Here is a 21,354-nt window from a genome sequence, read left to right on the forward strand (position 1 = left end):
AGTCATAGTCAATCAATCAATAATATAATAATACTTTTAGCAAAAATGTTTATTTTTAATTCACAATCTGTAGAAGCAATGAGAATAGAAAGGTTCAGAACTTTTGTAAAACATCACAGTACGGTTGAAATATACATGGCAAATAGAAATCCTATATGGATGGTGTTAAGAGATAGATGGGAGGTATTGAATAGAGTTGAAGGATGGGACTAATAACAAATAACAACAAATAATAACAAAGATAGCTAATAATGTAAGCATACTGTGTCCATAATAAGTATATAGGTTGTATGTTGGGAGCTTTTGGGAAAGAGCACAGTTAGAAAGATATGGCATATAGAAGCAAACCGGATGGACATCATGAAAATGATCGGAGAGGTTGAGAGTAGAAGAAGTTCAGGAGCAAAAAAAATAAAAAAAATAAATATATATATATATATATATATATATATATATATATAATAGAATTATTGTAAAATTAACTGTGTCCATAAGGTGTAGATAGTAAGTATAGACCGGAAGTAGAGGCCTGGGCATTGTTGTTCACTAATTTACTCCAAGTAGAGAAAGGATGGCGGGGTTGAAAAGTAATAAAGGGGAGTATATATATATTTAAAAAAACTAAAAAAACATGGGGGATTGGAAGTGATACAGACAATTTCATTGATAGAAGATACAATCTATCTGCAATATTAAGCTGATCCATTCCCCCCCCAAAAATAAAAATAAAAAACAAATAAGAAAAAATTAAAAACGAACAAATAAAAATAATTAAAACAAATCAAATGAAAAAAAAAAAAAGTTGTGGAAACATCTCAAGGATGATCAATGGAAACAGGATGCACCTGAGCTCAATTTTGAGTCTCATAGCAAAGGGTCTGAATACTTATGTAAATAAGGTATTTCTGTTTTTGATTTTTTAAACATTTGCAAACATTTCTAAAAACCTGTTCTCACGTTGTCATTATAGGGTATTGTGTGTAGATTGGTGAGATTATAAAAAAAAAGGCTGTAACAAAATGTGGAAAAGGTAAAGGGGTCTGAATGCTTTCCAAATTCACTGTATATATTTTGTATATTTACAAAAAATATATGTGGGGGATTTGAAATTATGCAGAAAATTACGTTGATGGAAGCCACAATCTATCTGCAATATTAAAGCTGATCTACCCCCTCAAAAAAAAAGAAGGGAAAAAAAGGTTATTACGCTATCATGACGTCAAATGAAACTGTATAAAAAGGGTCTGAAACAAGTTCATTTGGTCTTTCAACTTCATTTGCGACTGAACCAGGACAGATCTGCCCAGTCACTAATTTCTGGGTGCTCTGAGCAGATTCTGCCCTGCATTTACAGGGAGCAGACAGCAACCGTGGCCTCCTCCCTGATCAACCAGCCCGTCATCGAGGAGACTCGGCTTGAGGCGGCTGAGCTCATCATAGAGGAGACTGCTTGAGGTGGCTGAGGTGGAGACCTTGGCCATGACAAAGAGACTGCCTCAAAGTTCTGCGAGGCTATCTCAGAGTCAAAGCTGAAGGTCTCTGCCTGGAAGAGGAAATCCAGGAGTGGAGGACCGGTCAGGTTGCTGCTTCCCCTACTGGCAATTTAAACTGCTCTGAGGGGACCCCTGTCAGAGCGGAGACTTCTCCTGGCCCTTTGCCGTCTTCCCCAGGTGCGAGGAGGTGGTCACTCTGTAGGAGAGAGTTCCTGTAGAGCAGCCTACCTCCAGCATCACTCGTTTCAGGGTGCTCTGAGCAGACTCAAACAGTGAAGCCAAAGATCTCCGCCTAGAACACTAGGGTGGAGGACCAGTCAGACTGCTACTTCCCCTACTGGCAGTTTGAACTGCTCTGCAACAGCAAATAATGGGTGCATTCCTCTGCCCAGGTGTTGCTGACACATGCCAGATCTTACAACACCTGGATAGGTATTTTACGTATCAGCTAATCACATCATCTGTTATAGCAACCTGTCAGTCGATGACAGTCAATGACATGGCACACAACCATTGGTTGACGCATGCAACGTCTGAGCAAGAGAACACGACCAGAGTCACCCCAGGAGTATGTGCATTGTGACATCACAGTTGCTTAAAGGGGCAATCCGCAGTTAAAACAATAACAAAGTGTTCGCTGTTTTGGTAAAAAGCTGAGGGATGTGGATGGAGAACTGTTACCACTCTTAAATTCATAGACAGAGCTATGGATGCAAGGAGTGACCATCCATAATATCAATATGATAGTATTAACCATGTTTTGAGGCTATACAGTGTTTGTTTGCATTTACTTTGTTTACAAACATTAGAGTAAAAAAAACATATTTTGGGTTCTGATGGGGTATGACAGTTGAACAAAGCTCATGAGGCATTTCTAAGTTATATTCTCCAAGAATCAATGGGTACATATCATTAATTTATAAGTCAAAAAATTGATGTAGCAACTGCAGATTGCCGCTTTAACATTACCAACCACCGACAACACAAAAACTGTCAAAATAAACAAAAATACAAAACACATTGGAATTTAAAGTAGCCTACCCAATGGTCCCAGATGATGCATTTTTTAAACCCAAAATTTAGAAAATCTGCCCTAAATGCATTGGAATTGTAGAGGCATGGGTTTCCACCAGATTTGTTATACCAGTCATACCTTTCAAATCAGTGAAGGAAAGTGAACAAGTGCACACTTTGGGAGGGAGGAATATAACTGGGACATAATAATATAATAATATGCCATTTAGCAGACGCTTTTATCCAAAGCGACTTACAGTCATGCGTGCATACATTTTTTTGTGTATGGGTGGTCCCGGGGATCGAACCCACTACCTTGGCGTTACAAGCGCCGTGCTCTACCAGCTGAGCTACAGAGGACCAGGCCTTACAGGCCTCTACAGAGGACCATGCCTTACAGGCCTCTCTCATCTTTTTAAGTGGGAGAACTTGCACAATTGGTGGCTGACTAAATACTTATTTTCCCCACTGTAATAATTGAGTTAATAAAGCCGCATACAAACATGGTCTCTTTTTTGCTTTCTTGAGTAAGGAAGCTCCAAAATGCAGGTGTTTCAGCCTAGCTCATTGCTTTCTGTGGTGGGGCAGCCAGCGGGTTGGTAATGTTCTCTAGTTGCGCCGTGATTGGCTCAGTGTTCTGTCACTCATGGGGACACTAGTTACCACCAAATCTAAGGGTAGAGTGCGAAAATGCAAGCCCCTTGGGTGCTGCCATAGAGTTACATTAGAAGTACCCATCCAAGAAGGCTCAAGGTCATTGGCCACAGATAAAATGACGTCAAATCACGTTATATCTACAGTAGCTTTGATTGGACTGATCATGTTAACATCATATTTTCAAAATCTTAGCTAGCAGTCATCATCATTAATCAAGTCGACAATCTACTGGCAAATCCTTTTTAATCCTTGTCATATGAAGAGAAATTATAGATAAAACATTACATCGGCCAACATTACACAACAAGTTGGAAATCGCAAATTCAACAATGAGTGGTTTGGATGGAATCATTGGCTACCTGCAAGCATTGCAAAGCAATCACTAGCCTGCTATTCAGTGGAGTGTCTGTGTGGTCCCAAGTCTGGGTTTAAGGGTCTCCTTTCCAAGCTTAAAATTATAAACATTCAACATTGGCCATGCTGTCAATCCAGCATGATTTCTGCCATACTCAAAACAACTGTTGACTCGGATCTGGGAAATCTGACTTCAGTGAGTTCAAGACAGCTGGGAACTCGGGAAAAAACGAACTCAGACTGGGAAAATACGTTTTGAACGTCATCCAACTCGGAATTGTAAGTCGGGAACTCTGCCTCTTTCTAGAGCTACGACCTGAAGATCACTGACGTCATCATGATTCAACCATGTTTTTTTCAGAGTTCCCAGTTGTCTTGAAAGCACCATAAATCCAGAGAATGCCAGACTTTGATGACAGTTTGATGACAAAATTTGCCCACGAAGGACCGCCGCGAAACCTTCCTGTTCAAGTGAGCACAGCACAACAAGGTGAGTCCAAAGATGTCTTGTATTCTGCTGCATAAATTATGTAATAAGCCAGGGAGGTATGTATACTGTAGCTAAGAAAGTAATACTAAGTGTGCTAAATTATGTAAATGTAAGTGTATGTTGTGTAGTAAGCTGTTAGCAGCCCATGTGCCTCACCCTAACAATTTGGTATATTTTCCCCTCTTAATTTTGCTTACTGTTCTGACTTGGTGGTGCACATGTAGCCTATAACCTGTTATAGAGAAATGTAACCATAGAATATTGGAAGAGCTTTTATTGTCTGCTTATATGCCCCCTTTATTTATCCTACGGTTCTGACTTGGTGTACAGGGAGAACACTGTAAGAACGGCCCATGTTCTGAATTCTGTCGCTGTACATTTCAAAAGTGCTAAACAAATAGTTATATTGACTACGTCCGTCCTAGCTCGCTCATTAATGTTTTAATTGAAATTACGGATTGCCTCTTATCCGCTTGTCATCCCCTTATGCCATAGTTTGTACATCTCAATTGTCAGTAGAAACCACATTTTTTAAGCAAGTCAGCCATATCAGCTATGTTTTTTTTAAAGGTAGTAAATTAGGCTGAATGAACTGTTTCGCTGCCAGACAAGGCTCCGCTGATAGCCAGGTGTAGCAGTGGTAAGGTGTTGGGACTGCTGTTGGGACTCTGCAGTTGGGACAGCTTTATGTAGGCCCTAACAGTTTGTGGGCAGCATTTGTCACCGTTATAGTGCAATTAATGAATTGTTTAGTGTTGTGTTGTGTAGTGGCTTAGCTGGCAGGCATCCCCAAATTTTTGTTTTGTTTTCCCCACCAAGATTGACATGCTATGCCACTACACACTGGAATGGAAAGGGACGTCTTTTACACAAACACCAAAAAGTGTAGGCCTAATGACATTTGGCGATTGTCAGTAGGCCAGAATTTATGCGCCCACTGCTGTCCGCGCGTCTCGGTGTCGGCCACTCATCTCTGCCTTGGCAAAACATCAGTGTTCTTGACGAACGACATCACATTTTGAAGCCTAGGCTATACCACCTGTTTTCAAGTCCATTCGCACATTTTTCATGCCTCTGACATGCGGTAATGATACATGATGGTGTAATAGCCTACAGTTTTCTTGACATTTTCTTTTAATTATTTTTTTGTTTTGTTTTACCTGTACGGCGTACCCCCACTATTTATTTTGCCGGGATGCAGTACCAGACCTTACCTCCTTACGTTCACCCCTGGAGTAGGCCTACACCTCCATCTAGTGGTCGCGTCGGGGACAACAGTTGTTGACAACTGTAGCGTTGTAGCTAAGCCTAACCCTAACCCTTTTCCTAACCTTAACTCCATTCTCCTAACCTGCTACTTTAATTCACCTAACCTGCTGCATTAGTTCTCCTAACCTGACACATTAATTATCCTAACCTGCTATGTAAACAAACCATCTGTGGCAACAAATCATCAGTATCACCACAGGGCAGGGGCAATGAGAGAGTGTTGAATTTAGTCAAGAAAAAAATGAATTGCTATTTTGATATGTGAGGTTTATTTGATCTAATAGAAGTTTCGTAATGCTTAGGTTGTTACGAGTGTACTGATAAGTGTGATGCACTTCACATCCTGGCAACTTTGAGAAAAAACACCTTATATCAGAGTTCGAAACAGTCTATGCATACCAGTGGAGGCTGCTAAGGGGAGGACGGCTCATAATAATGTCTGGAACGGAGCAAATGGAATGGCATCAAACCATGTGTTTGATGTATTTGATACGATTCCAATGATTCCGCTCCAGCCATTACCACAAGCCTGTCCTCCCCAATTAAGGTGCCACCAACCTCCTGTGATGCATACTCATGAAAATAGCATGGCATATCACTCTCCATTGAATACAGGTGGTTGACGTCAACACCCCTCATCGAATATTCAAAAAGGTATTTAAATAATGAGATGTATCCACCAATCCAAAGAGAGGAATAGGCGGGAGCTTGACAGCCCGCCGTTCTGCTCTATTGACGGCGAATCCCATTGTTAGGGCGGAGACACAAGCATCTCGTCATTATATCCTGTATCTCTGGCGATATGACGTCTCAAAAAAAGGTATGTAGTGCACACTCCACAACAGAAGGTGGCGTTGAACATCAATGATTTAGAGACGGCAGCTCTTGCCTGACATGGAAGAAAAAAATGCGTATTGCGAAAAAGCTGTCCAGTGGGAAGGCTCGTCGAATACTGTAGATATCCCTACGATATCCTGTATTTGTCTGTCTTTACAACCAATCAAATTATCTACCTACTCATGTAGCGAGCTTCTTACTTGAAACATAATTCTTGGATAATAGAGTCATAGTAGAAGAAGTCTCATTTCAATATGAATGAGCCAGAGGGACTGCGGTTCAGGAGACTGAACAGACCACAGATCATCACAGACGAATTACAGGAACCCCAATACAAGGGCACCAGGTAAGCTATTTTACTCAGTATTGATATTAACATCAGATGCTGCTTTCCTTGCTACTGTAGTATTGCATCACGCACAGATGCACAATCAACCACTGTGTATCAGACTGGGTGATTCTCATTTGCGCTTCCTAGCTGATGGCAGATGCAGAGGTAAACAAGCCATATCTAGGTCAGTTTTACACTCACTGACTATGCAATTACTTTGCATTATGCATGCATGGTATGAACCAAACTGTCAGTAATAAGTGGAGGACGCATTGACCAGCATGCACTTAGTGTAGGCTATTGATAGTAAGGCCTATTCAAGTTTTTCATAGATGCGTTCTCTCTGAAAATAGATGCATGTGCATTCTGTGTGTATGTTTGAGTACTGTATCATCCACTGTTGACCAGAGTTCATGGATCTCTTCAAACACCCAATAACAAATTGATATTAAAGCTACAGTCTGGGATCTGGGAATCTGTTCAATATACCCATTGATTCTTGGAAGAATATAACTTAGCCCTATGCCTCAGGAGCTTAACACAACTGTCATAACTTATAACCCAAAATATAAAGGTTATAGGCCTACTCCATTGTTTACAGACAACAACAACGTAAACCAACAGTGTATGGCTTACAAATATTTATCATATGAATGTCATAGACTCTCAGTCCTTGCATCTAGAGCCCTATGAATTTGAAGAGGTAACATTTCCTCAGCTGTATAAAAAAGTGTTGGGCGGCTTTAATTTGTTATATGTTTTGTTTTTCCCAGTACCTATAGTGGAAAGGTATTCCGTGTGATCCTGGTGACCCTGGGAGGATGCCTGATCCTTCCATTGCTTGTAGTCTTTTTTCTGCTTGAGTCTCCTATTCACCCTGAGCTTCTCAGGTGAGCTGTCAAGAATTGAAATCCTTCTCTCTTTTTTCTCCTGGTCTTTAGAATCATGTTCACTCTAATGTCTCAGAAATGTATTGACTTCAAGGAAGGTTAACATTTACATTTTAGTCATTTAGCAGACGCTGTTATCCAGAGCGACTTACAGGAGCAATTAGGATTAAGTGCCTTGCTCAAGGGCACATCAACAACTGTTTAATCAGCTTTACTACAAGATACTTTAGAATCAGTCTGCATAGTCAACATTTCTGCTTACTTTTTAACTTTCTGGATGTCGGTTTGTGGAAACTGTTCTGTACATGTGTAGCACAAGTCCTTCTCACAGATCTCACTCCACTGTTACTTGTATAACATACATATTAGGTAGTATATAATGTCAGTATGTAGAATGGTTTCAGTCATCCCTTATCAATAGAATTGATCATGTAGGCCTAGATGTTCTGATGCAAAGACAAAATGCTTAGCCAAACATGACTTTTTCAGTAATTGCTTAATTATTGATTGAAGAATAATTAAGCAATTTTCTTTTAGGCGCTTCCAGTCAGTCCAGAATCCCCACTGCCTCTGCCACAACAACCCCTATGTCTCCACAACTGCATAGCCACATTTCTACATACTGCATTCTCTATTAATGCTATTATGCTGAGTGATTTGCTGTCCCTACTTGCACAATGGCCTTGGGTCATAGACAAAGCTGATCTAATTTATTACCAGTCTGCCCCTCAGACCAAATAGCATGCGTCTCCCTCTCCTCATTAGAATTCATTGCTCAATTCTGCATCCACACTTAATGATCCATTCTGAGGTCTTGGGGCCAAGGATGTCCTCTCTTATTTCTCCACAGCACTAGGCTTCAGGGTAAAGACTGGGACAAGGGTGTTGATCAGTGATTCATACTGATTATTTTCCCTAATTTCTTTCCTCTTGTCTTTTCAGCCTCAATGAGCCGCCCCTTATGTCTGGGTGTTACGAGGCCAACTTTAAGCTGAGGGAGGCAGAGCGGCTGTTTGAGGACCAGCTTGTTGGCCCAGAGTCTATTGCTAACTTTGGAGGTCAGTATGGGGCTAGGCTAGAGTATTCCAGCTGGAGTCTCGCCACATGACAATGTCTTTCATATCTTTCACCCAGTTTGTTTGGGCTTGTGTAATTTGTGGGGATTCAACAGTAACAGCAGTCTAATAGTTCAAAGCTGAGGGGGCAATGCTGGGGTAATGCTGTCTGGATGGCGGTGTTGACCAATAATAGCAGATGCTTAAGTTTCCAAATCTGCACATACTGCGTGGTCTTAGTGACGGACAGGTATTTGGCATGACACATTGTCACATTTGACTTGTGCTTTACTAGTTTACTTCTGCAACGGTTGTTCTATTCTGATGTCCAACATATTGCCTTTACTTTTGACCAGTATCTAAATACACATTTTGATTGTTTATCTCTCTCTATAGATGTGATTTACACTGGTACGGCTGATGGAAAGATAGTGAAGATTGAGGGCAAGAGCATCACTGTTATAGCCAGACTTGGCAAGCCACCCTGTGGTAAGTGAGTAAGGGGCTTTGACTAACTGATTACTCACACATTGTGTCCGTCTGATTTCATAAGCTTTCATTACACAATGTTGTCTCTACCCTCAACATGACATGATTTAGACAAATGACCCAACAGTTCCCATTGCTCAAAACTGGAGTTTCAAATGCTCATTCATAAGCAACTCTTAGTAGATGCATTTCACTCATGACCTTTATTGATTGTTTTTCTGCTTACACAACAAGGATGGCTTAATGCACAACAGGCCTAGCATATTGGCTCAAAACTGAAAAGACATGTCAAGAATAGACTGAGCTCTAACCCAAGTATTTGCTCATATTAATCAGATTAGCCTGTTCAAAATGATTTAAATAATTGCACCCAATAAATTATGAATTACTTTACATACCTCATATCCACTGTGTTATGTACTTTATTGTAGATGGATCCCGTGAACAGGAGCCTAGCTGTGGACGACCCCTGGGTATCAGAGTGGGTCCTAACGGCACCCTGTTCGTAGCTGACGCCTACCTGGGGCTGTTCGAGGTCAACCCTGTCACAGGTAAGCAGCACACACAGCAATGGCATCACAGTTTTCTATTTCCTTACAGGATAGATTTTAATATCAATAATGTGACAAAGACCTGTTTGTTTTTTGCGAGGAATTAAATATTTGTTTTAGGTTTTCCAACAATTTCACCTTATACTCAGTATAATCAATTTTGTTGAAAATACTATCCTCAAAATAAAAGTGCTGGATTATGCAAGTCATTTTAGTGATGTAACTCTCTCTCTTTGACTCATTATAAAGGTGAGGTGACCAACCTGGTGTCGGCTGGACAGATGGTTGGGGGCCGGAGGCTCTCCTTTGTCAATGACCTGGATGTAACACAGGATGGGAGGAAAGTGTACTTCACCGACTCTAGCAGCAGGTGGCAGCGCAGAGACTACCTTCATCTCATCATGGAGGCCACAGCAGATGGACGGTAACTGTTACCACAGAATTTATGAAGAGCCTTGAGCACATTCTAATAGCAAGTTCTTGTCTACTTTGTCAAGAGTTTCTGTTGAAATGTTATGCATATAGGGAAGGGGTCTCCAACCATGAGAGCTACTTTTAAAAAATGAAAGGTGTTGTGAGTTACTCATTTCTTTCTAGCTTTCAAATAGGCACATCCTTCTTTTCTCCTCTCCCCTACAACTCTTCCCCGGGTCCTTAGTGTACAAGAGAAAGTAGTGCACTATGTTTTCTGTCAATATAGCTGGTAAAATAATGGTTAATTAACAACTGTAAGGGGGCCCTGTAAAATCTGTAATTGTTTTCTCCCAAGTTCTGTTTAATATTTTCCCAAATTATGTTCGCTCAGTTGTATTTTTCCTGGTTTTAGATGTTTTCGTTTTTCAATCTCAAAATTATAATTGTTCGTAGAGAAACAATGAAATTGAATCTTCTGAGTCCATATCAATGCTTAAATCACATCAGGAGACAATTGTATTTTATGTCTGGAAGAAAACTAACAAATTTGGATTTTGGAGTGTAATTCCCCTTTAATTGCGCATCTGGCCCTTTAATTGCTCATCGAGTGAGGAATGTGCCATCTAGCGATGGTTCTGTACTGCTGCTCATTTCATGGCAAAGTTTGCAAATAACAAATAATAGATACAAATTATATACTTACTCATGAAATACTTCTGTCAGGTAAGCTTACTTTGCAGTTAACATTTAATTGAGAATGTTTTGGGGAAAGTACTTCTGGAAATTAATTGGCAGATATTGTGTTCGGTTTGGCTTTTTAAGCCAATAGTGGCTAACCAGGGGTGGATAATGTCAATGTTGCATTGATTAGATAGTAGCTGGGATCTTGCGGTGTCTGATACTTGTGAGATTTGTTTGACATTTTACGGTGGAACACTTGAAAATTGCATGTACTTTCAGAATTGTTTGGTGAGCTACTCATAGGTGCGCTATCGACCTGTTGGAGACCCCTGGTATAGGGCCTTGTCATATGTTAATCATGAATTTTATAGAATGAAAGCTATATCCCTTACTTAAAAGCATTTGTGTTGATACATAATGCGAGTACCTTACATTTTAAAGAAATTGAACACTTTATTAAGACAACAACCTGAAGTCTGAGCAAAGCTGTCCATATGTAACCCTTTGTCTGTCTTATAGCGTGTTGGAGTATGACACAGAGACCAAGGAGGTAACAGTACTGATGGAGAACCTTCGTTTTGCTAACGGGATCCAGCTTTTCCCTGATGAGGAGTCTGTGCTGGTGGCTGAAACTACTATGGCTAGGATACGCAGGTACTGTAGAGTTGATCCTCCTGAGCAACACAACCAACCTTATTTAACTACTGCACTGAGTGACAAAATGCTGCCCACAGGGGATTGAATGTTCTGTAGTTATCTCATGTTTCATCAGATGCTAGGTTGTTGTGGTGCCGGCTTGTTGAACGTGCTCCTAGTGCGCCCACAGGTTTGTTTTATTTTTATTATTTTCTGGTTTTCATTATTTTCTCTCTCCCTTATCAAGATTTCATGAATATATTTCGCCTTTGTAATAGCACACTTTGTTAAACCTGCCGGGAGCACAGTCAATTCTCTCAAGCCTCACGTGTATAAATGATGCAAGTGCACTGTTGCCTTGGTAACAGAGTCCCTTCACCAAGCTGCCTGAGCAGAAAGACAGAATTGGCTTGTCCTTTCTCTTATAGCAATGCTAGTGTGGGTATAAAGGGGGAGGCCTTCCTTCCTGCTGCATTTGTTTTGGGGGTGAGTGGGAGGGAGGTGTTCATTGTTTGTTCATTTCAGCCCATATGGTAATGCAGACAGTTTGGGGAAGTTTTTGATTTGCTGACTGTGCAGAATAGAAATCAGTAAGTTCATTATTTATTTATTATTTGAAATGGTCTTTTAGGTTTTCCCAGCAAGTAGATTTTCTCCCTCCCAAAACTGGTTTATAATAGTCATAACTAATGCATTTGCTTTTGGCTTTATCAATGCAGACAGTTTGCTGAGCCAAATCCCCTGCTGCTGCTAAGAGCTCTGAAGCTGGGTTGTCTTTTTATAACACAGCTTCAAAGTATTGTGAAGACTGCTCGTACAAGAGTTTTGTCAAATGTTTTGAATTGTTTCCCATAATACCTCTGTTACCTGTCACACATACCATAAGCATAAGGCAACCCATTTTAACCTTCATCTGCATAACAAAATTGACTTTCTTTCCCTCATCTCCTGAATTTCCACAAATGTGTGTCTGACTGTGTCCCTGCAGGGTCCATGTGTCAGGTCTAAATAAGGGAGGAATGGACACGTTTGTTGACAACTTACCTGGTTTCCCTGACAACATCCGTCGCAGCTCCTCTGGAGGGTACTGGGTGGCCATGTCAGCGGTGCGGCCCAACCCTGGATTCTCCATGCTGGACTTTCTGGCTCAGAAGCCCTGGATAAAGAAGCTAATCTTTAAGGTAGATTATATTACATGATGTGATAGCAATTTACTGTGAATATGAGTCTGATATTCATTCCTATTGGTCTGGTTCTTAGGTGTTTTTGCATTCAAGGGTTTGGGATCTTGCCAGCTGGAAATCTGCCTAACAAATATTGAAGGAATACATAAAGTATACCTCATTCATTGTGACCATGAGACCAGTTTGTTAGAATGTCTCTACTTCAGTCTGGTTTTGGTGCTATGACTCATCCCTCCCCCCTCTCCCTGCAGCTCTTCAGTCAGGACATGCTGATGAAGTTTGTGCCTCGCTACAGTCTGGTGATAGAGCTGCAGGAGAGCGGGGCGTGCATGCGTAGTTTCCATGACCCCCACGGCATGGTGGCAGCCTACGTCAGCGAGGCACACGAGCACGACGGCCACCTCTACCTAGGCTCCTTCCGCTCCCCTTACCTCTGCAAGCTGGATCTCAGCAAGGTTTGACCAGGGAGCTGAGCACAACCACTGTCTCGTACAAAACCCATATATCGTTGCTTTCTGATGAAAACCACTCATCTCCAAAACAGGAACTTTTCAGGAAATGGAAAAAACTGCCATATTTTCCCATTAACAAACATACAATTTTGAAACTTCAGAAGCTATTTTGAATATATGTTCTTGGTCATAGTCATGAAATGTTCAGAGTACATTGAGGGGAGTTGCTGCTTTCGATACATGTCAAAAATAAAATGTGTTGCAAAAATTGAAATTAGGTTTATCAGACAGCAACGATATGTTCCACACTGTGAGACTGCTCTCTGCCTACCTAACACCTCCCTACCTAGTCTCTCCCAAAGGAGTGTTTTCCAATAACAACAAATAAATCAGAATTGATCAGAATGGCTTAATGCTTGATGTGCTGCATTTGCATTGCTTATCGCCAGCTTCAGGAAAACATGGGCTAGTCTTCATTAAGTATCTGCACATTTGACTGGGATGCATATCCATCCTTTCTAGTCTTATCGGCCCACAATTAACTATTAACCCTTTAACTTCCGTTGACAGGTATGATGGTGTGTTTCAGTTGGAGCTCAAGGGCTTTTTTATTTAACCAAGCATTCCTTGGGCTAAATTGTTTGCTCAAAAATCCCCATGTTGTAAGGTACATTGTTTTTCAGGTCTGTGTTTTGTGTTGTTGAAATGAGGTGCCAAATTTGTTTGTTTCGTTTGTGTGAATCATTCCGTATCTGCACTTTGAACACATTTTTTGCACTGAGCTCTAATCTCACCCCTAAATATAACTGACAATGTTATTCTTGTACTTCAGACTTAATTTTATCAGTAGAAATACAGAACACTGAATCCGTATTATTTTAGGAGTGCCACTTCATACTGCTTTCTTCTGTTGTCTGCTTTTGTATATTGCACTGTCAACTGCTTAACGGAATGTCAATTTTTAGCTCAATGTTGAATGCTGCCGGCCTTCAGCTGAGCTTACTTTGAATTAAAACAGTTGTTTTAAAACAGTTTGTCTAATAATATGAAAAACATGGCACATTTCTAGTTTGTTTAGCTACTTAGTGTTTATATACTACTGCCATAAAAGTTTAGCCTGCTACTGACCCACTGCATGTCTTAAATGAGAGAAACCAGTTGGACAGGTCGTCTCATGTCAGTGTACGCCTCAAATGTACAGTAGACATGAGCGCACATAGAAACCCTCCCCTGCCTCAGAGCCAGTGGAGCTCATCAGATCAAGGGCCTCATCAAAAGAGGGTGCACGGAGCGCTGCTTCAAAGAGGTTGCTGAGAGCTCAGAGGAGAGTACCCGACCCCACTCAGCGAGCTTCCTCCCAGGGCTGCCCTCTGCAGGAGGGGCCCCTCCACTGCTGCAGTGTCAGCCTCATTGGCTCTCTACTCGCTCAAGATCAGACGCTGCTGGTGCTGCACTGGTTTCATAAGAGCCTTTGAATGATTTAGAGGCTGTATCAGACACAAGACCAGGCTTTTCAAAGGATTCAGGTCACTGAGTGCTGAGGAAGAATGATAATCCGGGCCGTAAAAAGCCCCCGTGGAGGAAGCCTTCAGATGGAATCTCTACAAGTTTAGATGGGCTTATATCATTGTGCTTGGTTGTCAAGTCCTTGTTCACAAGGTTCCGTTTGTGCTCAGAACATCTGCACAGATGTTCTATTCATTCCTTCATACAGATATGACGATCCAGTTTGGGATTTAGGATTTTATTGATCCGAATGTATCAGTCTGTAGACCCTAACTCAGGCCAAAACATGATTAATTATAATTCATTGTATAATTTGCAAGGGACAAAGCAGTCTACCATTTTATTTGAGGATTACAAGGTTAGGTGGCTTTAGGTTGTTGTAGCTGTGTAAGTTACCCTAAAATACATATTGGTACTCAAGACACATGGTAATTGCCATTGTTATACCATACGTTAAGGCTAAATTTTATTTAGAAAAATGAAAATGCTCAGTTATGATCATGTTTAGAGGGAAGTGGCTAAGGAACTTCCTCAGAACATTGAAATCATGAAGGATTGGGTTTCATGGAGAAGTTGAAGGTCGGTCAGATGGACTGCAAGAAAAATAGGTAGTCTTCATGAAGTGGAGCCAAGGCATAGTCCAAACCTCAAAGTCACAGTGGAAGGTCTGAAAGACAAACATGCACTCTATTATAATGAATCACTCCAACAATGTTGACGTTTAGCTATGATCCACTCGCCAGTCAAAATTTGTGTTGATCTTCACCCAATTGCTATACATACAACTTCAACATAATGTATCATATTTAAATTCAATGCACTACTTATTTCTATACTAAAAATGTGTACTGTACAATACCTGCTGTAACAAACCATCTGGTTGGAACTTGCAGTTGGCCAGGTCTGTGTCGCTGTGTCTGTTTTTGCGGCACACAGTCCGTGAGAGGTCTACTTCCATAATGTATTTGAGTCCCCTTACAATCTGTAACAGAAAGCTATGTTGAACTGAATAAGTTTATGCCTCACTGGTATAGTCCAACTATAGTGAACCATACGCCAGTGTTTCCCAACTCCAGTCCTTGAGTACCCCCAACAGTACTCATTTCTATTGTAGCCCTGGACAAGCACACCTGATTCAACTTATCAACTAATCATCAAGCCCTCAATGAGTTGAGTTTGTCCAGGGCTACAACATAAATGTGCTGTTGGGGGTATTCGAGGACCCGAGTTGGAGAACAATGCCAAATGGTATAGTTCAATCACAATATAGTTGGACTATACCAGCGAAGTATAAACTTATTCAGTTCAACATAGTTTTCATCCTTATTTCGACGCCATATGGAACACATTCGATATGACTACTCCAGTATAAATTGTCAGTTATTGTAAGTCCTCCATACCTGTCTTTCTGCTTTCTCAATTGCAAATGGCTTGAAGAGGAAAGCATCATTGGTCTGATTGTTAAATGAATAGGTCCCATGAAGCACTGCCTTTAGGACCCCCTTGTCATTCGTGCTGATATTATATGGCGCGCCAGGCACAAACCTGTGGCAACTGACTGGAAACAACAAAAAAGTGCTAATTGAACACAAGATAACATTCACAAAATGTTTGCTACATTAGGGTAACAGGTTTTAGGTTCTACAGGTCTTACACTCTTCCTATAAACACCGAATTAGGTCAGTTTACACGAGACCGTGCAACAACTCAAAGTCAGAACTGTAGCCAAAGGCAAGTGCCACACAATATTTTTCTCATACCGATAAATAGTCAACCAACATGAGCAGAGAAATCTGACTCCCCACGAACAAACTGAAACCAAGCCATAACCGCCTAATACTAACATAAATCTAGTCAACAGGATATAGCTGCATTATTGCACAAGAATGATCAACTGTCATGCATTTCTACTGATCAAAGAGACAACTCATTATTCAACATTTTTGTAATTACATACATTGTGTGATTATGTTATGGTAAAGTAATTAGAATTGTTAATTGTGGACGTAAGTTGACAAAATCCACAGATCCTAAGAAAACCAAGATAACCAACTGGCTTCAAACATGACATGCAAATCCTCCAACTTCTACTAAACACAGACAATTTCATCCTATTAAAAGAAGATCTTACCAATTGAGCACAGGCACAAGCCAGAGAAGAGCAGAAGCATATAACTCAGCCCCATGCCTGTTGGAGATTTCTCAACACTGTTCTGTTTATTTTACTTCCTGTAAGGCAACACTTGCACTACACATTGCAGCCTAGCAAAATTTACCCTGGCCCTACTTCCACAAGACAACCAATTAACTAGCAGGTGCAGCCAATAGAGAAAACTGAACAAACTAGTCTTTTGATTGACATTCTCTAATCTTTTTGCAACAGAACATTATTTTCATTAATTGTGTTACTTGGAAAGGTGGTGCTTTACCTATATATAATTAGTACATAAAATAAAAGAACCACAACCAATTTTGAATTGGCCTTAAATTGGTTTAAAGCTCCCTATGAACAGAGTCCTTCTGCTTCATCTTCTTCTTCTTTAGTGGGGGTTTATCGGCGGTTGGCATCCAACATTATGGTGCATTACCGCCACCTACCGTACTGGAGTGTTGGCCAGAGACAGGGATAAACTAAACCCTACCTGCCAACCCCGTTTCTCTTAAAAAAGATAACAACATATTTGAGAATATATCTAATGACGCTCTACTCAATATACTCTTTAAACTAATTTCCTGTATCCCCTTCTCCCTCATACTAAATCTCATCCTCTCTCTTTCCCTCTGATACTGCCCACACTGTAGCAATACATGCTCCACAGTCTATTTCCTGACAATAATCACACTTTCCTGATGGATGCTTTCCTATCACGTTTAATGTCTTATTCAACTGGCCTCTCTTCTGTCTCTTCCTGCCGTCCTCCCCTCCCCGATTTTCCTCTGTACTTGAAATAAATGCCTTCCCTTATTATCTCTATTCCACTGCTCCTGCCATCTCTGCACCATCACTGTATATATCAGTCTTCACACTTCAACATCAACATCCCCACTACTAAGTGCTTGTTTAGCCTGTTCATCTACCGCCTCGTTCCCCTCCAACCCCACATGGGCTGGAACCCAAGTAAATCTTATCTGTATACCCATCTGTTTAATCCTGCCATGGGTTTGTATCACCTCATAAAGCAGGTCTTGTCTGCTACTTGAGCTGAAGGACTGGAGACTCATTAACACTGCACCATCTCCCGAGTGGCGCAGTGGTCTAAGGCACTGCATCGCAGTGCTAGCTGTGCCACTAGAGATCCTGGTTCGAATCCAGGCTCTGTCGTAGCTGGCCGCGACCGGGAGACCCATGGGGCGGCGCACAATTGGCCCAGCGTCGTCCAGGGTAGGGGAGGGAATGGCCGGCAGGGATGTAGCTCAGTTGGTAGAGCATGGCGTTTGCAACGCCAGGGTTGTGGGTTTGATTCCCACGGGGGGCCAGTATGTAAAAATAATGTATGCACTCACTAACTGCAAGTCGCTCTGGATAAGAGCATCTACTAAATGACTAAAATGTAACTGAATCAGAGCAAATAACTACTCTGTCTGGCTTAACTTCTTCCACCCACTGCAAGGCCAACAGTATGGCCATCAGCTCCGCCGTATATACAGCCAGATGATCTGTAATACGTTTCCTGACTTCCACCCCCCATTCCTGCACTACAAATGCTGACCCAGTATGGTCCTTCTTCATCTTCTACTTCTGTGGATTTTATATGGCGGTTGATAACCAACTTTAAGGTGCATTACCGCCACCAACTGGACTGGAGTGTGGACCAGAGACAGTGAAGGTCTAAATCCTACACGATAATCTCGTCTCCCTAAGGAAACGAAATACATAATTAAATACTACATCCCCTGAAGATTTCCCCAGCAGTTCACTTAATCCTGGCTCTTCAACCCCATTACTCCTCAAATCTAATAACAATCGCACCCTTTCTCTCACATATTTCTTGCACTGAAATAGAACATGTTCCACTGTCTCCATCTCCTCCTGACAATGATCACACCTCCAGTCGGATGTTTCCCCACCACTTTCAATGTACTATTTAGCCTTGTGTGTCCCAGTCTCAGCCTTGTGACTACACTTTCCTCCCTTCTCTCTCGGCCTGAGGACCTCCCTGCCCCCACCATTTCCTGGAACGTATACGTGTCTTCCCTTACTCTCCCTGTTCCACAACTCTTGCCACTTATTTTTAACCACTGTTCTTATTAATCCCTTGGCTTCTGCTTTACTGATTGACAATTCCATCTCAACATTAGGATGTTTAAGAACCTGCTTGGCAATAATATCCACTTCCTCATTCCCCTCTACTCCCACATGAGCTGGTACCCAGAGGAACATCACAAATATCCCCATCTGTTTCACCCTATACAAACACTGCAAAACCTGGAAACTATACCCTTTGGATAAATCTTTGCATGGAAACTGAACATTTACTCTGTCTTCAGACTAACAACCATGTTTTGAGAGGCCAAGCTGCACTCCTCAAAACATCTGATTAACTTTTATTTCACTTTTTTGTAGATTTTTATTTATAGTTTATTTCAACAGGCTTGTCTATAAAGAAATGCACTGTACTTTCAGTATGTAGAAGTAACATCAAGTTAATTATAATGCTCAACTCATAATAATTTCAATCAACTGGTTTACTGGTCCCACATCCTATAAATGGGATAAAGCCAGAAGTGGGTAACTCTATACACACTTAGTTATGTCTGTCAAATTTGGTCTTCATTGGCTGTATCATCATTGTCTCTTTATTCCCTGTCACATCACTTGACCATGAATTGCATTCTGGTTTTGACATCTTTCTTCATAAAGAAATCAGCTCTCTGAAAAAGGTCAGCAGACATTCTACTTCAGAGAGTGATGGTAGTTCACTGATGCACTAAGGTTGAACCTCTGTCATCAAAGTCCCTCCCCATCTGTCGTTCCTCACTCTGACAGAGAACTTTATCTTATTTTTGTTTTTCACAGCTGCCCCCTCCAGGGAAAATCCTGGTTTTCTCTCTTCATGTTGGCAGAAACTGGTCTCAATTCACTGTAGACCACTCCAAGTCAATCAGACACATGAAAAATCCTCAAATGTAACTATGTATTTCTGCTAGGCGGTCCTTTTAAAAATGTTTTTAAATTATTTCTGAGAATCCTATACTAACTCTTAGATGGGACATCTGATGTCCACTGACTGCACTCTCACTTCCCTGACCTAGAAAAATATGACTTTTGTCGGAAATCCCCTGCAATAGTGCCCTTAATTTGTTCTTAATATAAAAAATGTATGAATTATAACTATGTGTTATGTGAGATGAGGAGATACACTACATTGCCAAAAGTATGTGGACACCCCTTCAACTTAGTGGATTTGGCAATTTCAGCCACACCCGTTGCTGAGAGGTGTATAAAATCGAGCACACAGCCATGCAATCTCCATAGACAAACATTGGTAGTAGAATGGCCCGTACTGAAGAGCTCAGTGAATTTCACATTTCTGCCCTGCTAGAGCTGCCTCTGTCAATTGTAAGTGATGTTATTGTGAAGTGGAAACGTCTAGGAGCAACAATGGCTCAGCCGCTAAATGGTATGCCATACAAGCTAACAGAACGGGACCGGCGAGTGCTGAAGCGCGTAGCGCGTAAAAATGTTCTGCAACACTCACTACCGAGTTACAAACTGCCTCAGGAATCAACGTCAGCACAATAACTATTCGTCGGGAGCTTCAAGAATTGGGTTTTCATGGCCGAGCAGCCTCACACAAGCCTAAGATCACCATGCATAGTGCCAAGCGTCGGCTGGAGTGGTGTAAAGCTTGCCGCCATTGGACTCTGGAGCAGTGGAAACCATCTGGCAGTCCGACGGACAAATCTGGGTTTGGCGGATGTCAGGAGAACGCTACCTGCCACAATGCATAGTGCCAACTGTAAAGGAATGGAATAATGGAATAATGTTCTGGGGCTGTTTTACATGGTTCGGGCTAGTTTCAGTGAAGGGAAGTCATAACGCTACAGCATACAATTACATTCTAGACAATTCTGTGATTCCAACTTCGTGGCAACAGATTGGGGAAGGCCCTTTCCTGTTTCAGCATGATAATGACCCGTGCACAAAGAGAGGTCCATACAGAAATGGTTTTTCGAGATCGGTATGGACTGGCCTGCATGCACAGATCCCTGACCTCAACCCCATCGAACACCTTTGGGATGACATCAGTGCCCGACCTCACTAATGCTCTTGTGGCTGAATGGAAGCAAGTCCCCGCAGCAATGTTCCAACATCTAGTGGAAAGCCTTCCCAGAAGAGTGGAGGCTGTTATAACAGCAATGGGGGACCAACTCCATATTAATGCCCATGATTTTGGAATGAGATGTTCGACGAGCAGGTGTCCACATAGTGTAGTGTATGTCTTCAACATGAAATAGATTTTTGTCATTCAGATCTATGAAAAACAAGGTGAGAAACCATGATAGATATTGACTTTAAAATATTGACTTTGATGTGTGATAGAATATAGAGTCAGCTCCAGAAGTATTGGCACCCTTGATAAAGATGAGCAAAAAATACTGTATAAAATAAATTATACAAACACAGAGCTAATGTATATCGTATGCTCCAAAAAAATTTATACAATTGCTCAGAGAAAGAGATTTTGTTTATCAAGTAATCATCTCTTTTTGAGGAACTACTTTTCAAAACTATTGACACCCCTGTTTTCACTACCGTTCAATACCTCACCTTGAGAAAATAACAGCACTGAGCCTTTAAAAAAAATGTTTTATGAGATTGAAGAAATCATTGGGAGGCATCTTAGACCATTACTCCATACAGAATCTTTCCAGATTCTTGATAACCTTCATCTGTGCTTATGGACTGCCCTCTTCAATTCAAACCACAGGTTTTCAATGGGGTTCAAGTCCAGGGACTGAGATGACCATTGCAAAATGTTGATTTTGTGGTCAATTAACCATTTCTTTGTGGATTTTGGTCTGTGCTTTGGGTTATTGTCTTGCTGGA

General features: G+C 41.2%; 2 protein-coding genes across 2 annotated transcripts; one reads left to right on the forward strand and one right to left on the reverse strand.

Annotated features, from left to right (window-relative positions):
• The first annotated feature begins 6,172 nt into the window (after nt 1-6,172).
• LOC121569630 (adipocyte plasma membrane-associated protein) lies at nt 6,173-13,828 on the forward strand. The gene is made up of 9 exons (XM_041880752.2): nt 6,173-6,460; nt 7,219-7,335; nt 8,278-8,393; nt 8,787-8,879; nt 9,311-9,430; nt 9,680-9,854; nt 11,045-11,179; nt 12,150-12,342; nt 12,597-13,828. Exons 1-9 carry the CDS (start codon nt 6,369-6,371, stop codon nt 12,804-12,806), a joined length of 1,251 nt encoding a protein of 416 aa, XP_041736686.1. The 5' UTR covers nt 6,173-6,368; the 3' UTR covers nt 12,807-13,828.
• Nucleotides 13,829-14,615: 787 nt separating this feature from the next.
• LOC121582811 (cystatin-F) lies at nt 14,616-16,711 on the reverse strand. The gene is made up of 4 exons (XM_041898928.2): nt 16,435-16,711; nt 15,704-15,861; nt 15,163-15,285; nt 14,616-14,970 (listed from the first exon to the last, which is right to left on the reverse strand). The coding sequence occupies exons 1-4, from the start codon at nt 16,487-16,489 to the stop codon at nt 14,866-14,868; spliced, it is 441 nt and encodes a 146-aa protein (XP_041754862.1). The 5' UTR covers nt 16,490-16,711; the 3' UTR covers nt 14,616-14,865.
• Between the last annotated feature and the right edge of the window lie 4,643 nt (nt 16,712-21,354).

The sequence above is a fragment of the Coregonus clupeaformis genome, chromosome 1 (assembly GCF_020615455.1).
Source record: "Coregonus clupeaformis isolate EN_2021a chromosome 1, ASM2061545v1, whole genome shotgun sequence".
In the NCBI taxonomy this organism is placed as follows: Eukaryota; Metazoa; Chordata; class Actinopteri; order Salmoniformes; family Salmonidae; genus Coregonus; species Coregonus clupeaformis.